The sequence below is a fragment of the Perognathus longimembris genome, chromosome 3, assembly GCF_023159225.1.
Source record: "Perognathus longimembris pacificus isolate PPM17 chromosome 3, ASM2315922v1, whole genome shotgun sequence".
NCBI classification, from domain to species: Eukaryota; Metazoa; Chordata; class Mammalia; order Rodentia; family Heteromyidae; genus Perognathus; species Perognathus longimembris.
The window spans coordinates 76,675,898-76,697,538 of record NC_063163.1 but is presented as its reverse complement, the minus strand read 5'-3'; the positions used below and the strand labels follow the sequence as shown (position 1 = coordinate 76,697,538).

The following is a 21,641-nucleotide window of genomic DNA, read 5'->3' as shown; positions in this document are numbered from 1 at the left end:
TACCCAGGGGTGAAGGGTGGTGGGAGCAGGTACTCCTCAGGGAGCCAGGCTTCCTGGGGTGCTGCTGGGTCCAAGGGCTCCGGCCCAGGTGCTGAGGAGTGTTAGGTTTTTAAAGTAGGTAGCCGGTAAAGAAGAACGCCACGAGGTATTCAGTCAGGAGAGAAAGTTTTTTACCGAACTGCTGGCCTGTGGCCAAGATGATCCATGGCTGGAGAGAAGGGAGAGAGAGCAGAGAGAGACCCCCCCCCCACCCAGCCCTGCCTTATATCTAGGGCAGGGGCAAGGGGTGTGGATTAGGATGTGACCTCAGGGAAAGGGGAGGTAACTGCCTCCAGGTCTGCAGGTTACCCAGGTAACTGGGTGGAGCCTTAATGAGGTGGGGGCATCTGCTTGTAGCCCTCAGGGAGAGGACCTAACAAGGAGGACCAGGCCCTCACCAGCCACCCATGCCATTGTCTGATCACCGTGCACCACGCTCCAGCTGCTGGACCTGGTGGCTGACTGCCCTGGAGGAGGCACAGCTGCTTCCCAGGCGCGAAGGCAGTGAGCCAGCCGGGAGGGTCGCGGCCCCATGCAGGCCCATGGGTCCCCTGCCCCTCCCCACTGTCTGTCCAGGTATCCCAGTCTGGGGGCAGCGGGGCGGGGACCATGAGGCCACACTACTGCTGTCATCAGATGCTCCTACCTGCCTCAGGCAGTGCTTTGAGTCTCCTCCACAACTTCTTTTTTTTTTTTTTTGGCCAGTCCTGGGGCTTGGACTCAGGGCCTGAGCACTGTCCCTGGCTTCTTTTTGCTCAAGGCTAGCACTCTGCCACTTGAGCCACAGCGCCACTTCTGGCCATTTTTTTTGTATATGTGGTGCTGGGGAATTGAACCCAGGGCCTCACGTATACGAGGCAAGCACTCTTGCCACTGGGCCAGCCTCCTCCACAACTTCTGCGGGCTCCCCCTGGAAGGCACTTTCAGGGAGCCAGAAGAAGAGGGTTTTTTCTCCATCCTTCCTTTCCAACAACTGAGGGGACACAAATGGTTTTTGGGGTCCTGAAACAGGGAAAGGGGCCCTGGGGCCAAGGTCTCCCTCAGGCTCTGAGGCTGAATATGTAGTTCCCTAAGCCTGAACACCCAGCTGTCCTCCCATCTCAGGATCCTGCTGCCCAAACTCTATGCAGAGCCGAGCTCTGGGCCAGAGGCCTGGGAATCCACCTCAGCACCTCAAGAAAGACTTATAATCCTGGGGCTGGGGATATGGCCTAGTGGCAAGAGAGCTTGCCTCGTATATATGAGGCCCTGGGTTCGATTCCCCAGCACCACATGTACAGAAAATGGCCAGAAGTGGCTCTGTGGCTCAAGTGGCAGAGTGCTAGCCTTGAGCAAAAGGAAGCCAGGACTCAGGCCCTGAGTCCAAGGCCCAGGACTGGCCAAAAAATAAAAAATAAAAATAAATAAATAAAAAAGAAAAGACTTGTAATCCTAGCTACTCAGGAGGCTGAGATCTGAGGATCATGGTTCAAAGCTAGCCTGGGCAGGGAAGTCCATGAGACTCATTTCCAGTTAGCCATCAGAAAACTGGAAGTGGTGCTGTGGCTCAAGTGGTAGAGTGCTAGCACGCAGGCCCAGAGTTCAGGCCGCAATACCCACTAAGAAAAAAAAAGAGCTAGAAAGTCATGCAGACAGCTCTGCAGGCTGCCTGTCTGTGTCTCCGTCTTGGTGCACCATTAACACCGGGTCTTATTCAGAATTTATGTCATGTGAGCATCATGGTCCCTACATGCACGTGATCCGCGATCACAGCAAGCTCAAGAGAAAACCACACCATGGAAACCATGGAGAGATACAGAAAGGCCAAGCATGGTAGTACCTCCCTATAATCCCAACACTAGTGAGACATAAGCAGGAAGATCACAAATTCCAAGGCTACACACTGAGAACGTGTCTCACAAACTTAGCCAATAACTTGGGACCATTGGGGGCTGGACACCCCCATCCCCACACTGAGGGGCACTGAGGTGCGTGCTTCCCCCAGTCCCTGTTCACCCACCAGTTTCCCCCTTGGAGGGCCTCGGAGACCCTGTCCCCACTGAGGAGGATGAGATCTGAGGTTCAAGGTTCAAAGCCAGCCCAGGGCAGCTAAGTCCAGGAGAAGTTTATTCCCGAAGGAAAATGCCGGCAAAAAGCGGAAAGTGGAAGACAGCCAGCCTTGAGTGGAAGAGCTCAGGGACAGACCCAGGACTGGCGGGCACACACAAAGACCTAATGACCTTTCTAGAACGATGCTTCTCTAGAAGCAACTGTCCATTTTCTGCTCTGCGCCGCCCCCCTCCCCGCCCCGTCTCCAGACGAGGGTGGGCCGCAGGGGTCCCTGGTGCCCAGGCCAAGGGTGGCCTCGGCCAGTGCAGGAAGAGGTCCGCGTAGTCGGCGTGTCCTCTTGCAGGGGGACGGTGGTCAGATCCACAGGGAGGGGTGGAGACCCCGGGGAGGGGGTCAGAGTGCATGTCCCCCAGGGGGCTGGGGCCTAGTCGATGCCCACCGAGCCTTACAAGGAGACACACCCTGCCCACCGAGCTTTATAGGGGAACATGCCCCGCCCACCTCGGGGTCTCCTGGAGATAAGCCCCACCCACAGCAGAGGCGCATGGTTGGCCACGCCCACTTGGCCTCATAGGGAGCCATGTCCTGCCCACAGCCTGGACTGGGGGGTGGTCACGCCCACCCTCTGAGCCTTGCAGGGATGTAAGCCATGCTCACAGCTGGGTCTCTGGCTGGCCTTTCCCACGGAGCCTCACGGCCAGTGCCCCTCATCCCAGGAGCCCCTGGGGTCTGGGGGGCGAGGACACAGCTGAAAGGTGACCCAGGACAGTCAGGGGGACAAGGGCAAGTGGGGCCTGGGAGTGGGGAGGGGTGTGCGGCGGGACGATACAGGCTGTGCAGGCCCCTGACCTGCAGGCAGGGCTGGGTCAGCAGGTCCACCCGTGGCGGGTGACCAGGGTGTCCAGCGAGGTGTGGGCCTTCCCCCAGGGATGGGGACACAGCCATCGTCCAGCAGCTTCACCATGAAGTGGCGGAAGCAGATCAGAGCTCTGCAGGGGCATGGCAGGGAGGTGGACATGTCCACTCTGGGCTGCCCCCATGTCCCAGCTGCTGTGCCTCTGTTTCCCCATGTGACACAGACATCCTGAGCTGCTCTCTCGAGAATGCTAGAGAGAGAATGCTAGAGAATGCTAATAGAGGATGCTAGCATTCCTCTTTTAGATGGTGACTTCCAACAGAGCAAGGCACAGCCCAGCATCACCCAGTGGGTAATAGCTCAGCCTGTTGAAAATTAGTTTTGGGTGACTAAGTCCTCTGAGATACCAACTCAGGCTCTCCAGACCTGAGGATCTTGACAGCCCTGAGTTTCCTTTATGTAGGGGTAGAAATCGCCACCTTGGCACAAAGGAGACAAGGTCGGGAGGATCCCAGAGGGAGCTAGCCCAGGTCAAACATTCTCCAGACCTAATCTCAACTCATAAAGGGCTGGGCACAGGGGTTTCTGCCTACGGGCTGTCTCCACAGGAAGTATGAATAGGGGGTTTGCAGTCCAGCCGGGCTGAAACTAGAGATCCTGTTTGAACAAATGTGCCTTTGGCTGCTAAATCCAGCCAGACCTGTAGCCATGCCAGCGTAGTTGGAGCCCCACACCGTGCCATCTATGAACCTGTGCAGCTCAGGGGCCGCTTGGCCAGAGCCCCAGAGTCCACCTGCCCCAGCCCCATCCCCGCCCCCAGCCTTACTTGGAGGAAAGAGTGTAGCCCTTGTGTCTGTGGCTCACCGGGATGAGGAAGGCCCCTGGGGGCTGGGACTCTAACAAGTTCTCAGCAGCCCTAGAACAATGCACACAGCTAGGAGTTGCCATGGTCCAGCCCTGTGGCATGGCAGCAGAGGCCCCAGAGCCATGGAGACTGGGGAAAGTGAGTACAGGCCTTTGGCCAAGGAATTCACAAGCCCAGATGGAAGGAGACAGGGAGGTGGGCTGACCTTTGACCTCCTAAATGCCCCTAATTCTACACTGGTGGGCCCAGTAGGGAAGTTCAGGGAAAGGGTTAAGATTGATTGGGGATGGGCACTGCTGCTTATGTCTTTTTTGCCAGTCCTGGGCCTTGGACTCAGGGCCTGAGCACTGTCCCTGGCTTCCTTTTGCTCAAGGCTAGCACTCTGCCACTTGAGCCACAGCGCCACTTCTGGCCATTTTCTGTATATGTGGTGCTGAGGAATCGAACCCAGGGCCTCATGTATATGAGGCAAGCACTCTTGCCAGTAGGCCATATCCCCAGCCCCATGCTGCTTATGTCTTTAATCTTAGCTACTTCAGAAGCTGAGATCTGATGATTGTGGTTCAAAGCCAACCCTGGGCAGGAAAGTCTGTGCGACTCATATCTCCAGTTAACCACCAGAAAACCGGAAGTGAACTCTGAAGGGCAAAGCTGTAGGGGTTGGAGGAGAGGAGGGGACAAGGGGCAGCATGGGATGGGGACCTCCTCAATCTCCCGAGATGGCCCCATGGAACCACTCAGGGTTCCCATCTTCAGTCAGCTGGGCCACCTGCTTGTGCAAGAACCAGTCCAGCTGTGGGGCAGCAGCAGGGGCAGCTTCCCAGCTTCCATCAACATGGGGGACTGTCACCTGGGGGTAGGGGACAGAGTCACACATAGCCTCCATCAGGATTTTGCACAATTCCGGCTGCACATGGTATCCCACTCTCCAGAGAAGCCATCCAGGTTGCCCAGGGCTGGGGCTCAGCTGGGGCTGCATTTAAATCTTAAGCCCAGTATGGCTGTGCTGGCCTGTTATCCTCGGGAGGCCGGGCAGGAGGACCGTGAAGTCCCAGGCCTTTCCAGGGGGCCTGACTTGCCTTAAAAAATGTTGTGCAGGTAGTGGAGGCAGCAGGTAGGAAGGAGGCCATGGTTTTATTAACTATGGAAGAATGTGGCCTGCACTGTGGCCCTGGCTGTCTTCCCTCCAGGGAGAGGCGGGGACAAGGTGCAGGGAATAGGATTTTCCCAGCCAGTCTGGCCCAGGGCGCCTTTTGCTGTCCCTTCCTGCTGCCCCTGGCCCTGTGGTGACCCTGAGGCCCAGGGTCCAGGGAGACAAAATCCTGGAGAGAGGAAGAACGCAGGGCTGGGGATGTGGCTCAAAGGTGATGTCCCTGCCTTGCCAGCTGGGCCCTGACCTCAAACCTCAGAGCGACCAAAAAGAAGGAAAAAATAAACTCAAAACTGGAATTGGAGGCAGACAGCAAGCTCGGCGTCCAGCTGCTTGTGTGGGCGAGACCCTCACTCACCCCTTTGTGTCCATATTTAAGACAAAGTCACTGCACCAGGCCCCTCTCAAGATGTAATCCATTGAGCCGGGTGCTGTGGCTCACATCTGTAATCCCAGCTACTCAGGAGACTGAGATCTGAGGATCCTGGTTCAAAGCCAGCCTGGGCAGGAAAGTCCATGAGACCCTTATCTCCAATGGACCAGCAAAAAAAGTGGAGCTATGGCTCCATTAGTCAAGTACCATCCTTGAGTGCAAAAGCCCTTGAGTTCAAGCCCTATGACCAGCTCCAAAACAACAGAAAAACCCACACGGGGCCAGGGGCCAGGGGCCAGCACAGCTTCCTCCGCGGCCTTCCTCGGGCTGCTGGGCCCTTCTGCATCAGCCTTTGCCTTTTTTCCTTTTTGAAATACTTGAGATGGGGCTTCACTGTGAACCTCAAGCCTGGCTTATCAAAGGCCATTGTAATGTCCTCCCTTCCCCAACCCCCCCTCCCAGGCCCACGTACCTGGAGGCTCTGGGTGCTGGGTTTTGATTCTGGGGCTGAGTGTCAGCAGGGTGGCCACTTCCTGGGGTGCAGGTGGGGCCTGGGGCGGGGCCAGGACCAGAACTGGACCCTGGTGGCAAGCCCCCACTGTATCCCAGATGCCAGCAAATGGGAGATCCAAGGGTGACCCCAACACCTAGGGGCATCACAACCCTTGGAGGAGTCCAACTGCAGTCCTGGGGCCATTGTGCCCCCTGGGCAGGGCCCCCAACACCCACAGGAACAACCACTTCCTCCTCCGCACAGGCAAGGAAGCCCAGGGGACTCAGCCCTGTGCCTCCCCCCACAGGGGGCCTAGGAGGTGCTGGTGTCTGTGGCTCCTCCCTCACTTGCTGTGTGGTCCTGTATGAGGTTGAGCCTCTCTGGGCCTGGCAAAGATTTTATTAACTTTTCTTCTTGTCTTCTTTCTCTTCAGTGCTGGGGTTTAAACTCAGAGCCTTGCTACACCTCCACCTGCTCCTTCCCCTTTTTAGCTTTTTTCTTTTTTTCTGCCAGTCCTGGGGCTTGAACTCAAGGCCTGAGCACTGTCCCTGGCTTCTTTTTGCTCAAGGCTAGCACCCTTCCACTTGAGCCACAGCACCACTTCTGGCTTTTTCTATATATGTGGTGCTGAGGAATCAAACCCAGGGCTTCATGTATATGAGGCAAGCACTCTTGCCAGTAGGCAATATTCCAAGCCCCCCCTTTTTAGCTTTTTTATTTTTTTACATATGGTCTATAAATTATGCTGTCTGGCCTTGGATGGATCTGTCCCCTGGGATGGCAGACATGCGCCACCACCCCTGGTGTCTTTGTTGAGATGGGGTCTTATAAGCATATTACCTAGCCGGCCTTGAACTGTGGGTCCTCATGTCAGTCTCCCAAATAGCTGGGATTCAAGGAGTGAGTTTAGATGCCAACTCCATGGGAAGATTCTTGCCTGTGGGTTGACCCAGTAGGTTTGGACTTTGGGGGAGCCCATGCTGGCCTTGGGGAGAGGACAGGGGGAGCTGGGAGGGACATTTACCTCCCCTGGCTCAGCTCTGAGGACAGGGGACCCGGATGTCGTGGGGGACTCAGGCTCCCCCAGAGCTGGGGGCTTCCTAGTATCTTACTGTTCTGTGTCCCTGTAGCATCTCCATCCCACCCATCCATTCAGACTAATTCAATTGCTCTTCATCCACTCCACTCTCTTGCTCACTTATTCAGCCAATCTATCATTCATCCAGTCCCATTAATTCATTCAGTTACTCTCACCCACTCAATGGCTCATTCATGCATTCACTCATTTGATCACCTGCTAACTGGCCTGCTCATTCATTTACTCATCCTACCACTCACTTATTCATTCATTCAGGATGAACCTTGTTGGGTGCAGATACCACACTCCATGCTGGGGAAGGGGCAGCTAGAAGCAGGACAGGACAGAAACAAGCTGGGCCTGTTGGCCCATGCATGTAATCCGAGGCCAGCAGAGGCTGCGGAGCAGGGTTATGAGTTCAAGGCCAGCCTGGGCTACAGAGAGAGACCCTGTCTGAAAACACATAAATGAAATGCACACAATGACCCCCATTTTTCACTGATACTACAGCAGTCAAGAAAGCACTTTAGGGGCTGGGGATATAGCCTAGTGGCAAGAGTGCCTGCCTCAGATACACGAGGCCCTAGGTTCGATTCCCCAGCACCACATATACAGAAAACGGCCAGAAGCGGCGCTGTGGCTCAAGTGGCAGAGTGCTAGCCTTGAGCGGGAAGAAGCCAGGGACAGTGCTCAGGCCCTGAGTCCAAGGCCCAGGACTGGCCAAAAAAAAAAAAAAAAAAATGAAAGCACTTTAGGGGCTGGGGATATGGCCTAGTGGCAAGAGTGTTTGCCTCGTATACATGAGGCCCTGGGTTCAATTCCCCAGCACCACATATATAGAAAATGGCCAGAAGTAGCACTGTGGCTCAAGTGGTAGAGTGCTAGCCTTGAGCAAAAAGAAGCCAGGGACAGTGCTCAGGCCCCAGGACTGGAAAAAAAAAAAAGCACTTTAGTATAAATAAGGCATTGTGTCTCTCAATTTGCACAACTCCCTAGTGTGTGTGGCCCTCAATATATGACATGAACTCTGTGGGCTTTTTTGCTTGTTTTGTGTGCCATTCCTGGGGCTTGAACTCTGGACCTGGGTGTTGTCCCTGAGCTGCTTTTGCTCAAGGCTAGTGCCACGTCAGTGACAGCTCCATTTCCCCCTTCCTTCCTGGTTAGGTGGAAATAAGTCTCATGGGTTTTCCTGCCTGGCCTGGCTTCAAACTACCATACTCAGATCTAGGATTCTTGAGTAGCTGAGATTACAGAAAGCCAGGGAATTCAATATTCTTTTAGGTGGTCTTGAGCTTAAGGACTCATCCTTCCGAGAGAAGGGCTCTACCACTGTAGCCAGGCATAAAGCTTTAGTTACTTTTCAGTCTCCTGCAGCTCCCTTGGCGTGCTGGATTGCATGCAGATGCCATGCCGAGCTTGCTGGGCTATGTGCATGAAGGTTCCGGCTCTGGACAGGTGAATTACATTTTAGTTACATACAAACTTTTTCTCAGCACTTTTTCTTTTCTTTTTGCCAGTCTTGGGGCTTGGACTCAGGGCCTGAGCACTGTCCCTTGCTTCTTTGTGCTCAAAGCTAGCACTCTACCTCTTGAGCCACTTCCGGCTTTTTCTATTTATGTGGCGTTGAGGAATCAAACCCAGGGCTTCATGCATGCTAGGCAAGCACTCTACCACTAGGGCACATTCTCAGTCCCTGAGCACTTTTTCTTTGGCCAGTCCTGGGACTTGAACTCAGGGCTGGACACTGTCCGAGTTTCTTTTGCTCAAGGCTACACTACCACTTGAGCCACAGCACCACCTCTGGCCTTTTCTGTGTATGTGGTATAGAGGAATTGAACCCAGGCCTTCATGCATGCTAGGCAAGCACTGTACCACTAAGCCAGCCCATCTGAGCACTTTTTTTTTTTTTTTTTTTGCCAGTCCTGGGCCTTGGACTCAGGGCCTGAGCACTGTCCCTGGCTTCTTTTTGCTCAAGGCTATCACTCTGCCACTTGAGCCGCAGCGCCACTTCTGGCCATTTTCTGTATATGTGGTGCTAGGGAATGGAACCGAGGGCTTCATGTATATACAAGGCAAGCACTCTTACCACTAGGCCATATCCCCAGCCCTATCTGAGCACTTTTAATTAAGGCATCCTGTTAAAACACTCCTTGAAGCTAAAGCTAGGCATGGTGGCTCTTGACTGTAATCCTAGCTCCTCAGGAGGCTCAGATCTGAGGGTCATGGTAGGAAGCCAGCCCATGTAGGAAATTCTGTGAGACCTGTGAGATGCTTATCTTCAATGAACCACCAGAAAGTGGGAAGTAGAGCTGTGGCTCAAAGCAGTAGAGTACTAGCCTTAAGGGAAAAAGCTCAGGGATGATGCCCTGGCCCAGAGTTCAAGCCCTACAAGCAACAATAAAAAAGAAAAGGGGGTGGGGAGGGAGAAAGCTCCTTAGGTTTTAGTGGGGGGGGGGGAATGAGGAGATAACAAGTTGGATAAGAAATGTACTTGCTTTACATATGAAACTGTAACCTCTCTGTACTTCATTTTGACAATAAAGAAAAAAAATTTAAAAATCGAGTGACATACACTTAATTAAGCCACATCCTTTTGCAGATTGTGGACCTGAGCTCAGCCAACAGGGGCAGAGGGGCATGAGGTCAGCCAATGGGAGTGAAGGGTCTGCCCTATCTGGTTAGGGAAAACAAAGGGAGCTGCCTTCTTGCTCTGTGCTGAGTGTCAGGTTTTTGGAGCCAAATTTAAATTTGGCCTTGCAGAGTTAGAGTTGGTGTCCTTATTCTTCCATGACATCCCCACATGCCAAGCTATTTCTACATTGAGATGAGGTCTGGTCTTTTTTTTTGACCTGGTCTGGTCTCTAACTGTAATCTTCCAGTCTCTGCCTCCTAATACATTGTTTTTTGGGGGGAGGGACAGTCTGGGGCTTTAACTCAGGGCCTGGGCACTGTCCCTGAGCTACTTTTGCTCAAGGCTAGTGCTCTCACTTGAGCTACAGCACTATTTCTGGCTTTTTTTGCTCATGTGGTACTGAAGAATTGAACCCAGGGCTTCATGTATGCTAGGCAAGCACCCTACCACTAAGCCACATTCCCAGCCCTATTTATTTTTTGCCAGTCCTGGGACTTGGACTCAAGGCCTGAGCACTGTCCCTGGCTTCTTTTTGCTCAAGGCTAGCACTCTGCCACTCTAGCCACAGCGCCACTTCTGGATTTTTCTCTATATGTGGTGCTGAGGAATTGAACCCAGGACTTCATGTATGCTAGGCAAGCACTTTACTACTAGGCCATATTCCCAGCCCCTTATATTTATTTTTACTTAGGATGTTTCTAGAGTTTATGATGGATTTACCAGGACACACTGCACTGCTATCTAATGATAAAGCCATACACTATCATTCACTCTTTGCAGGGTTGGAACCTTCAGCCTTGCTGGGGCTGTGCAGTCTCTGCCACTCAGACTTGCCCACGCCTACCCCAAGCTATTCCCAGATACGAAAGAGGAAGTTGTTTGGGGGACACAAAGATGGCCTATTGGGGTGCCTGTGGCTGCCGATCTGAATCCTTCTTCTTTTTTTTTTGGGCCAGTTCTGGAGCTTGAACTCAGGGCCTGGGCACTGTTCCTGGCTTCTTTTTGCTCATGGTTAGCACTCTGCCACTTGAGCCACAGTGCCACTTCTGGTCGTTTTCTGTATATGTGGTGCTGGGGAATCGAACCCAGGGCTTCATGTAGTCGAGGCAAGCACTCTTGCCACTAGGCCATATTCCCAGCCCGATCTGAATCCTTCTACTCAATGTCTCTGTGCAGCCTCAGGTGATTCTGCAGAGGGAGAGGGTCTCAGGCAGAGAGGGATGGGCCCAAGGTTGGGCCTGCTCTGGAGCTACCAGCCCTGTAAAGGAGTGCATTCCTGAAATCCCAGCACACTGGGGACTGAGGTGGGGGGATAGAGTTCCAGGTCAGTATGGGTTCAGTACACAGACCCTGGTCTAACAAAACTAAATGAAACTGCCAGGTGCCAGTGACTCATGCCTGTAATCCCAGCTACAAAGGAGGCTGAGATGTGAGGACTGTGGTTCAAAGCCAGGCTGGGAAGGAAAGTTCAAGTGACTTTCCAGTGAACTACCAAAAAGCTGTTGGTTCTGTTGCTTAAGTGGTACAGTGCCAGCTTTGGGTGGAAAAGCTCAGGGATGGCACCCAGGTCCCTGAATTCAAGCCCCAGGCCCAGCACGTGTACACACACAATCAGACCTTGAGCGCCTCCCATGAGGCCTTGGGCAGGGCTGGGAGTTTCAGGCATGGTGGGGGATGGGGACTCTGGAGCTTTAGGAGGGAACTTGGGGTCCTCCTGAATCGAGTGTCTGGCAGGGGACAAGCCTCACCCCCCCTCACCTGGACAGGTGACAGTGGCAGCAGGATCCCAATTCCCTTCTCTTCTCTGGGCTCAGTCTGGGCCAGAAATGAGGCTGGGAGGGGTAAGTCTCATCAGGTGAGGAGGACCCTCTAGGGGTCACAAGCAGATCCTCCATAATCCCTTTTCTCCTCTAATACCTGGACTTACAATTGAGCTGGGGCTGGCATGGGAAAGCGGTCTCCTGGGACTACAGGAGTGCACCCCCATGCCCAGCCTGGGAGGCCTCAGCCCACAGCAACGCTCCTCCAAGGCCTCCTTTGAACCTGGTGCCCACTTGTCTGGGACAATGTAGACACGAGGTGTGTTTGCTAGGAACCAAGTTTCAATCCTTTCCTGAAGTGCACATGTGGGAAAGAGGTGCTGGCTGATGCTTTTAATTCAAAAAAAGGAGATGAGGGGCTGGGCCGGGCAGGCCCGAGCAGTGGTGCTGTCCACCAGCCGCGTGTGGTCCGGGCCGGGTCCGGGCCGGGGTGGATGGGGTGGGTCTGGAAAAATAAATCTCAGGTAGAAACCACGGCGTCCGGCCGGGCGCCTGGGGCAGAGCAGGGCCCTGCCTGTGCCCCACTTCACTGCCCTGCAGGCTCAGTTCGAAGGCTGGAGCGTCGCTGTCCCCACTGTCACCGTCGGCGGGCCTGGGCTGCAAGTCCCTCGTATCCTCGCCTGTGGGAGGCCGGAGGCTGGAGGCCATGTCCTGGTTCCAGGTCCTGGGTCGCGGGTGATGACCTCTCGGCTGCGTCCGGTGGCTGGGCCAGGGTGCGGGTCCCGGGATAGCGGGGTCCGGGAGCCCCGGGGCCTCACAGGAGTGAACAGCGAAAGAAGCTACTGCGCTTCTGGTCCGCGGAGATCTTCACACCCTGACTGCTGCCCTGCGGGCTGTTGCCCTCCTGCGGGCACAGGGTCAGCAGTCAGCCGGGCCCAGCTGCCACCATTGTGCACCCCACCCCGCCAGCCCCAACCAGGCTCAGTGCACTCCAGCCCAGCTCAGAACCCACGGCACCCACCAAGGGAAGCCTGCCAGGTCACTCACCAGCTTTTTGTCCATTTTGGCTTTGATGTCCCTGGCAAGTGTGAAAAATGCCTGGGCAGGGGTGGAAAAGAGGGGGGGGGGTGAGCACGAGGGAGATGGGAAGGAATGGGGGGCATAGGGGATGAGTGCGGGGGAGATGAGCATGGGAGGTGAGGGTGGGGAAGAGATGGGGGGCATAGGGGCTGAGCATGGGGGGTGATGGGGGAGAGTGTGGGGAGGGGATGGGGGGTATGGGGTTGAGTGTGGGGAAGGGATGGGGGTGAGCATGGGGGAATGGGGAGGCATGGGGCATGAGTGCAGGGAGGGGATTGGGGGTAATGGGGGGTGAGTGTGTGGGGTGGTGGGAGGGAATGGGGGCGAGGGTGGGTAGGTGATGGGGGAAATGGGGGGAATGGGGGTTGAGTGCAGGGAGGAGCTGGGTAGTGAGCGCAGGGAGGGGATGTGGGTAAATGGGGGGAACTGGGGGTGAGCACAGGGAGGGGATTGGGGGAATGGGGAATGAGCATGGAGGGGATGGGGAAAAGGGGGGGAACCCGGAGTGAGCGCGGTGAGGACACCGACCCCCACCGGAAACCCTGTCTCTGTCTGCCCAGCACAGCCCCACCAGGCACAGAACCTTGGGACTGGGACCTGGGGGGCCTGGCCGCCCACTGCCCTAAGCCGGCAGTGGGTGTGGGTGCTGGGGACCCCAGGCTTCTAGAAGGATCTAGAGTGTCCGGTGTGAGGTAGCACTGCCTGGCCCACTCTGCCCGCTTCCCCGGCCATCCGCAGACTCACATTCTCCACATTGATATTAGCCTTAGCGCTGGTCTCCATGAACTTGATGCCGTAGTCGAGCGCCAGCTGTGGATAGCACACCCCCATCACTCTGGCACCCAGGTCACCCTGGAACCCCGCAGGCCGGAGGGCGCTGTAGGGCTTGGGTGCTGTCCTGGACATTGTCACTTGAGGCCTGCGCTCCGCTACTCGGAGATGCGAGTCTCACAGACTTTCCTACCTAGGCTGGCTTTGAACCAAGATCTTGGGACCTCACCCTCCCTCCTGAGTAGCTGGGCCCATGGAGGTGGGGTGGGGGAGGACCCTCAGGGCGTGCAAAGGCAGGGGCAGCACCCACCTTCTCTCCCCGCTCCTTGGACACTTGTCTCTTGTCATTCACATCGCACTTGTTCCCCAGGATCATCTTTTCCACGTCTGCAGAAGCGTGCTGCGGGACAATGCCACCCCGTCACCCCAGCACCCCCCAGCAGCCCCTACCCGCTCCTATACTCCAGGTTCCCTCTCCCTGCCCCCCTCCTGTACCCAGGCACCATCACCTCCTCGATGTTGCGGATCCAGTTGCGGATGTTGTCAAAGGAGCGCTCGTTGGTGATGTCATAGACCAGCATGATGCCCTGGGGAGCAAGGGGCTCAGCCAGGGCCCCACCCTGCTCCACCCCAGGCTGCCCCTGCCCTTCAGGGCTGGTAGTGGAGCCCAGGGTACTGGCACAGAGGCTCCCTGACCCCTCACTCCTGGGGTTCCAGGAGGCCCGGGCGTGCACCCCTATTCCTGCAACCTGATGGTCACTGGCCTACATGAGGCCAGGTACAGGGACCAGGGCCTCAGCCCCACTGCACTGTAAAGGGCCCAAATCCTGATGTCCCTGGGGAAATTGAGGCTCAGAGGTGGGGCACGGGGTGGGGGGGCGAGACCATCGGGACTGATGCCTGGACCCTGCCTTTCAGCTGTCAACCCAGCTACCCTTGAGGCTAAGATCTTAGGATCACAGTTCAAAGCCAGCCCAGAAAGGAAAGTCCATGAGCCTTATCTCCACTGAATCACTAGAAAACCAAACTTGTGCTGTGGCTCAAAGTGGGAGAGTGCTAATCTTGAGCAAAAGAGCTCAGAGTCAATGCCCAGGCCCTTAGTTCAAACCCCACAACTGACAGAAAACAACAACAACTACAAAAAGACAAATAAGCAGCCAGGCACTGGTGGCTCATACTCCTAGCTACTTAGGAGGCTGAGATCTGAGAACTGGGGTTCCAAGCCAGCTGGGACAGGAAACCCAAGACTCTTATCTCCAATAAACCTCTCAGAAAAAAAAAAATCTGGACATGCAGCTCAAGTGGTAGAGCATCAGCTCAGAAACAGTGCCCAGGCCCTGAGTTCAAGCCTCAGGACCAGCACAAAAAGAACAGGAAGATGAAGAAAGTCACAGCCATTCAAGTCCTAGGGGCACTGGGAGAGGGTGAGGATTTGGGGAGCTGTGAAGACCCTGGGATCCCCACACTCCACTCAGGGAGTCTGAGAGGAAGACACAGGCATTGTAGGTGCCTGCAGTCACCCACAGTGGCAGTGCACACCAGATCCCCAGTTGCTGCCATTCCCTGAAGTGGGGGCCAATGAGAGGAACCTGGGAAACTCCTGGCCTTTCCAGTCCTGCCCAGGGCCACAGTGGAGCCCGAGCTGGCTGTGTCTCTAGGAATGTGCTAGGTTTTCTTTTTGGTGGCATAGGGTTTGAACTCAGGGCTTTGCACTTGCCAGGCAGGCACACGACCATGAAGCTATGACCCTGGGCCTTTGTGCTTTAGTTGTTCTATAAGAAATGACCTGTGTTTCTTCTCTTGGACTGCAATCATCCCGTCTACACCTTCCGAGTAGCTGGGGCAACAGGCATACCCCATCATGACCAGCTTTTACTGACTGAGATGGGGTCTTGCTAACTTGTTGCCTGTGGCCTTGAACCACAACCCTCTAGATCTCTGTCTCCAAAGCAGCAGATTTTGGTCTCTACTTCTTTTTTTGGCCAGTCCTGGGGCTTGGACTCAGGGCCTGAGCACTGTCCCTGGCTTCTTTTTGCTCAAGGCTAGTACTCTGCCACTTGAGCCACAGTGCCACTTCTGGCCATTTTCTGCATATGTGGTGCTGGGGAATTGAACCCAGGGCTTCATGTATACAAGACAAGCACTCTTGCCACTAGGCCATATCCCCAGCCCCTGGTCTCTAATGATTTAAACTAAAATGGTAACCAGGTAGTGACGGGTCTGGGAGATGCCAAAAAGCCACCATTGGGGACCCCTCCCCACCCCCAGGCCAGCCAGGGCAAGGGGAGGGGATGCAGTGCATGATCTGCAGTGAGCAGCACCAGGGCTGAGAGCTGGAGATGGGGCTTGCAAGTGTCTGCTGGACGGCAACCAGCCACTCCCACGCGGCATTCCCAGAAGGTCTCAGGTTTGGGATGGGGAATTCCATGATGCCTACATGGTGCCTGTTATTGGGGCGCCCTGGGGACTTGGCTCCTGGAAGTCCTTGTCTAAGTAAGGATAGTGTTGCTGGGGACACAGGATCAGGAGAGATGGCCTGGGCTGGGCGCTGAGGCCATGCCTGCCATCCCAGCCCTTGGGAGGCTAAGGCCAGAGGACCAGGAGTGGGAGGCTAGCCCAGGCCACACAAGGAGACCCTTTGGGAAACCCGATCCCCACAGAGCCAGGGCCCCATCCTACCATGGCGCCCCGGTAATAGGCAGTGGTGATGGTCCGGAAGCGCTCCTGGCCCGCTGTGTCCCTAGATGCAGGGGAAGTGGGGCGTTGGTGACAGAGGCATGCCACTGCCACCAGCGCTCAGCAGACAACACTCTACCCGGGGCACAAGCACGACTTTCCACTGCTTATCACAGCACCGGGATTTGAACTCAGGGGCTCAAGGCTGGTAGGCTGGCTCTGCCCCTCAAGCCACACCCCCCAGCCCTTTCTACTTCTCATTGATTCCCATAGGGCCTCAGGTTTTGCCGAGGTCCCGAACCTCCTTTTTGTGCTTCCTCTGGTGCTGGGAGGGCAGGCACAGACTGCCACACCAGCTTCTGGTGAAGACAGGGTCTCGCCAACTTCAGCTATGATTTCCAGGAGCCAGGATGACAGGTGCAAGCCTGTGTAAGTCTGTTTGTTTTTGAACAGGGTCTCACTATGGAACCCAGGCCGGCCTGGAACCTGCCATCCTCCTGCCTCTGCCTCCTGAGTGCTGGGACTATAGGTGTGGCCACCAGGCCTGGCTTTCTCCTGGGGGTGGCCCTTATGCTCAGCCAGCAGTCTGCTCTGCCTGTGACCACAGAAGGGCCACAACTGCATCCCCAGTCATGATCTTGCGTCCTTGCTGGGGTTCTGGAATATTCTCTCCATACTTTGTAAGTCACACTACTGATGGTGAAGAGAAATGCTAAGGGATATGGTAGCTCATGCATGTAACACTAGCAACCTAGGAGGCAGAGGCTGGGACTGTTGTGCCATGAGGCTAGGCTGGGCCCCATCTGAACCAATAAAAAGCTGGGCATGGTGGGTGTGCCTGTGACCTATGCAGGACTCAGAAACAGGAAAATCAAGGTCCAGGCCAGCTTAGAAGAAAAAACAAAACAAAACAAAAAAGACACCCTAATCATAACAGTAAGGAAAAATGGTTGGGGATCTGGCTCAGGTGAGAGCATAAGACTAGCAAGCCAGAGCCCTGAGTTCAATCCAGGTGCCACCACCCTGAAAACAAAGAAAAAGGGGATGAGGGGGAGAAAGCGCACGGGCTAGGTGGAACAGCATCTCTCCAGATGTGGGCACCGGGGCTGCTGACCAGAACCTGGCAGACACCAGACTGTAGGAATGGTGTCAGGCGCTGGAGCTGTGCCCAGGTGGAGGTGGGAGAAGAGATTACAGGATGCATGTGAAGCCCACCTATGGGCTGGAGTATGCAGGGATGCAGGGTGGATTGACCAGGGGCTTGGCGGAGGGGTGGCCTGGGGCTCCCCAGGGAAGGAAGAGGTGACAGTGGACCTTTGTGGTTTGGGGTGACTGAGTGGCTGGGCATGGAGATGCTCCCACCATCCTCCATCAGACAGGTGGATCTTGAGTTCAAGGCCAGCTAGGGCTACAGAGGGAGATCCTATCTCCATGCAGACAGCCCACCCCCACCGCCATGCCAGGGGCCTCCTGGCTGAGACTCTGCTGTAGGGCCCGAACAGTTCCATCATGAGACATTCATATCCAATAAACCAGCAAAAAAACTGGGAGTGGTGCTGTGACTGAGGTGGTCAAGTGCCAGCCTGGAGTGAAAAAGCTCAGACAGTGCCCAGGTCCTGAGTTCACATCCAAGGATTGACACACAAAAAAAAACACGTCCAGAAGGCTGTGGAATCCAGGTGCCCCAAGGAGACTCACCAGATCTGCAGTTTGATTCTCTTGCCATCGAGCTCTATTGTTCTAATTTTAAAGTCAATTCCTGAAAGGAAAAGAAGATGGCTGCATCAGCCCCTGCGCAAGCTGAGCCTCACACTCCCACAGGGTACTGCGAGCCCCATTCCCACAGGGCACCTCATGTCCTGTACTCCCAACAACGCACCACAGGCCCTGCTCTGCCAAGGTGCACTGCAAGTCCCGAACTCCCACAGTGCACTGCGAATCTTAAACTCCCATAACACACTGCAAACCCCGAATTCTCACAGAGCACTTCAAATCTTGAACCCACAGTGCATGGCAAGCCCTTCATACCCACGATGCACTGCAAACCCTGTACTCCCACAATGCACCGCAAGCCCTGTACTCCCACAATGCACCGCAAGCCCTCCATACCCACAATGCACTGCAAGCCCTACACACCCAACAGCACACTGCCACGTGCACAGGCCTCGCCCTGTGCCCTCAGGACCCCTCCTGTCTGGGTCATTTTCCCTCTCAATGGCTTTGCCTCCACTGGCCCAGAAGGTCCCCAGCTCTTGCTGCCCCCTCTCCCCTTTCACCAAGCTGACTGCTCCAGTCAGGAACAGGAACAGAGTGCTAACACTGGAACAGTGAGCCATCTCCAAACTGCAGAGTAGGTGAAGGTGGACAGGAAAAGCCAAATGTCCTGGACATGCAAACCCATGGAAACAAGAAGAGGGATGGCAGCCTGGGGCACGGGGAGATGAAGAGCCCGGCAGAGGGGTAGGTGGGGTGTCTCTGGCACAGTGAAATGTTCTCAAGGTGACTGGTGATGGTGGCATAGCTCTATTTATACTAGAAGCCACTGACCTGTGCACTTAAATGGGTGAAAGTCATGTGGTCTGTGAGGTAGATTTCAAAACACTTGATTAAAAAAAAAAAAAAAGAAGAAGAAGCAATGGCTGGGAATATGGCCTAGTGGTAAAGTACTTGCCTCATATACATGAAGCCCTAGGTTCAATTCCTCAGCACCACATATATAGGAAACGGTCAGAAGTGGCACTGTGGCTCAAGTGGCAGAATGCTAGACTTGAGCAAAAAGAAGCTAGGGACAGTGCTCAGGCCGAGTCCAAGCCCCAGGACTGACCAAAAAAAAAAAAGCAAGCTGGATGGGTGGTATAGGCCTGTAATCCCAGCACTTGGGAGACAGAGGTTGAAGGATCACAAATTGGAGGTCAGTCTGGGCTACATGGTGATACTTGGTCTCAAATCTCAAAAACATGAACTGGAAATGTGGCTTAGAGGTAGAGTGCTTACCTAGCATGTACGAAGCTCTGGATTCAATTCCTCAGTACCACATAAACAGAAAAAGCCAGAAGTGGTGCTGTTGCTCAAGTGGTAGAGTACTAGCCTTGAGCAAAAAGAAGCCAAGGACAGTGCTCAGGCTCTGAGTTTAAGCCCCAGGATCGGCAAAAACAAAACAAAACAAAAGTTTCACAGATTTCCCCAGCTGTACACAGAGCTCATGCCTGCACACTAGGCTACAGTGAGACCTAGGATGAAAGGGGTCAGAGCAACAGGCCACAGGTGTGCCAATGGACTCTAAGAGCCATCCATCTCCATGAAGCCATAAGTGGCCCCAGAGGAGACGGTGGAGGCCGAGCCAGGCTGCTGACAGCCCATGGAGGGTGAACCTGCCAAGATGCTGCCATGTTGATCAATGGCACTCAACGAAATGGACTTTGGCAGGAAAACTGGGCCAGGAGGCACAGCAGCCCCAGGAAGCACAGCTGCTGGCTCTGATCTATAACGGAACTGAGAGGTCCTCTCACTCCAAGTTTGGGATTGCTTCCATGCTTCTGTTTGTACTTAGCCAAACAGGTCCAGGGTGTGCTCTTTCTGGGATGTTCCCCACCTTTTGGTTTCTACACCCCATGGCCTGTCCTTTACATGGGGCTTTATTAATACACAAGACTTAATAAGGAAGTATAAACTTTATGAGGCCATAACTTCAAGGTAAAGTGAATTAGGCTTTCCTAGAGGACAGAGGCCATGGGCAGCTCACAGGCCTAAAGACAGGGGCAAGGAGTGATCAGTGTGGTCTTGGGTTCAAGTGCTGCCTCCACTTCAGTAGGCCACCTTGACCAAGCCCCATCCTACCTGCAAATGAAGAAGGTGTCTCCGTGCAACTGTGCAGGGCTTCGTGTGTGTGGGGGGGGGGGGAGAGGGGTGTTTCTGGGCCAAAATGTAAAAGCAACCAACCAGACAAGAAGCCCTCCTGACTTCATGCCATCTGTTTGAATTGGGGGCAGGAGTCTGAGGCTGGGAAACTGAGGCACAGCTTGGCTGAGAGGGAGCCACAGCCTGTGGGGAGTTAACATTTCCTGGTTTGTGGGGATTCAAGGAACCATCCCCAAGTTGGACCTTGGAGTAGGGTGGGGAGGGTGTACACCTGTGCCAGGCATGGGACCTCTGTGCCCACTGATGGCCCGGATTGCTCTATCACTTTGAGCCACAGCTCCACTTCCAGCTTTCTGGAAGTTAATTGGAGATGAGTCAGATTTTCTTGCCTGGCCTGGCTTTGAACCTCAATCCTCAGATGTCAGCCTGAGTAGCTGGGATTACAAATTTCAGCCACTGGTACTAGGCTTCCCTGAGATTCTTATCTCCAATTAACAACCAAGTCAGAAGTAGTCTCCAGTAGAAAAGCAAGACACTGCCCACTGTCCCTTCCAGTCTGAGCTTCTTCTCAAGGCTGTTTTTGTGGCCAGCCCAGAGGTTGGCTCCACTTCTGTGGACAACAGAAGCAGGCTGTGAAGTTGGTTGTGGACAACTACCCTGAGGGCCCGCCTGGCTTTGCCAAGGGACAAGTTACCTGGGGCCTGCGATAGGGAAGCCAGTGGCCAGAGCGGCCTTTGCTCTCTCACTGAGGCTTTTTATCAGGCCTCTCCCAGGGCAGGGGTAACAGGACCTGGGCAGGAAGCTGTCACTCACAGGGCTACTTCGCTTTGCCAATGCTCCTGGAGAAAAAGCCACTTATGTGGGGATGAGGGCCAGGAAGAGGGGCTCAACTTCCGAATGGGGTGGGGATTGCAGGTGAAGGGTAGGCTGGGGCTCTGGTCCTAAGAGTGCTCGGCTGTGTTGGGGGGAAGGGGGAAAGGTGAGTGAGAGATGGCACCTCTGGGTGGTGAGGCTGCCTGGGCCTCGAGTTTAGGGGGAGGGGGATCGGACAGAACAGGGTCAAATTCCATCCCATTCCATCCCTGCCACCTGCAGGCTGCGACCTTCAGCAAGAGTCCCTCACACCGCAGCCCGGGCTCCCCGGTAGTGAGCGCCTAACTAGGGGCGTCATGGGGCAGGGGCTGGCCCGGCAGAATCACGTGATCACGCCCCTCCATCACCGCGCCAACCTCCCAGGCCTCAGTTTCCACTTCTGCTACGCCTGGAAACCCCAACGCTAGATCGTCTTGGGAAGTTGCTTGGAGGACAGCGCGACGAGACAAACGACAAGACCCGACCCGCGGCCGTAGGGAGAGGCGGCCTCAGTGTCCCTGTCTGTACAATGGGCAGCGGCTCCTCGGCTCAGGCCCCAAACCGCCCCGCAGGCCTCCCACGCCTCCCCCCGGACCCCTGCATCTCCACCACGCCCCGTTCGTTCCCCCGCGCCCCCTCCGGACACCGCGGCGTCTTCCTGAGCCCCGGCCCGGCCCGGCCTCTCAGGGCGCGCCCCGCCCGGCCGCCAGCGCCCCCGGCCACCTACCTATGGTGGAGATGAACGTGGAGTTGAAGGCGTCCTCGGAGAAGCGGAACAGGACACAGGTCTTCCCCACCCCCGAGTCCCCGATCAGCAGCAGCTTGAACAGGTAATCGTAGGTCTTCGCCATATTACACTCTCTCCAGGACGGGAAGTGCGGCCAGCGCCTCGCCACTGGCCGACTGGCACGTCCATCACACCCGAACCCTGCTTCTATTGGCTTCTGGCCCGGCAACGTCACCGCGGCTACGCCCGCCCCCACCCCCGCCCTGCGCGGGGAGAACTGAGGAAGGGGCGAACGCCGCGCAGAGCCGGAAGCAGCTCGGGCGCGCCGCCCATTGGCCGGCGCGCGGGACCAGGCGCGCTCTGATTGGCCTGCATTGGAGTC

The 21,641-nt window shown here is 55.4% G+C and overlaps 2 protein-coding genes across 2 annotated transcripts; both read right to left on the bottom strand.

Annotated features, from left to right (window-relative positions):
- Nucleotides 1–2,954: 2,954 nt before the first annotated feature.
- Hsh2d (hematopoietic SH2 domain containing) lies at nt 2,955–4,646 on the bottom strand. Its single transcript, XM_048340697.1, is given in 5 exon segments — nt 2,955–3,010; nt 3,013–3,077; nt 3,771–3,860; nt 4,520–4,610; nt 4,613–4,646. Coding segments are annotated over 5 exon segments (336 nt in total).
- A 7,027-nt stretch (nt 4,647–11,673) lies between these two features.
- Nucleotides 11,674–21,419, bottom strand: Rab8a (RAB8A, member RAS oncogene family). Its single transcript, XM_048342681.1, has 8 exons — nt 21,260–21,419; nt 17,521–17,581; nt 15,826–15,886; nt 13,656–13,733; nt 13,457–13,546; nt 13,120–13,185; nt 12,343–12,393; nt 11,674–12,199 (listed from the first exon to the last, which is right to left on the bottom strand). The coding sequence occupies exons 1-8, from the start codon at nt 21,381–21,383 to the stop codon at nt 12,110–12,112; spliced, it is 621 nt and encodes a 206-aa protein (XP_048198638.1). The 5' UTR covers nt 21,384–21,419; the 3' UTR covers nt 11,674–12,109.
- Nucleotides 21,420–21,641: the final 222 nt, after the last annotated feature.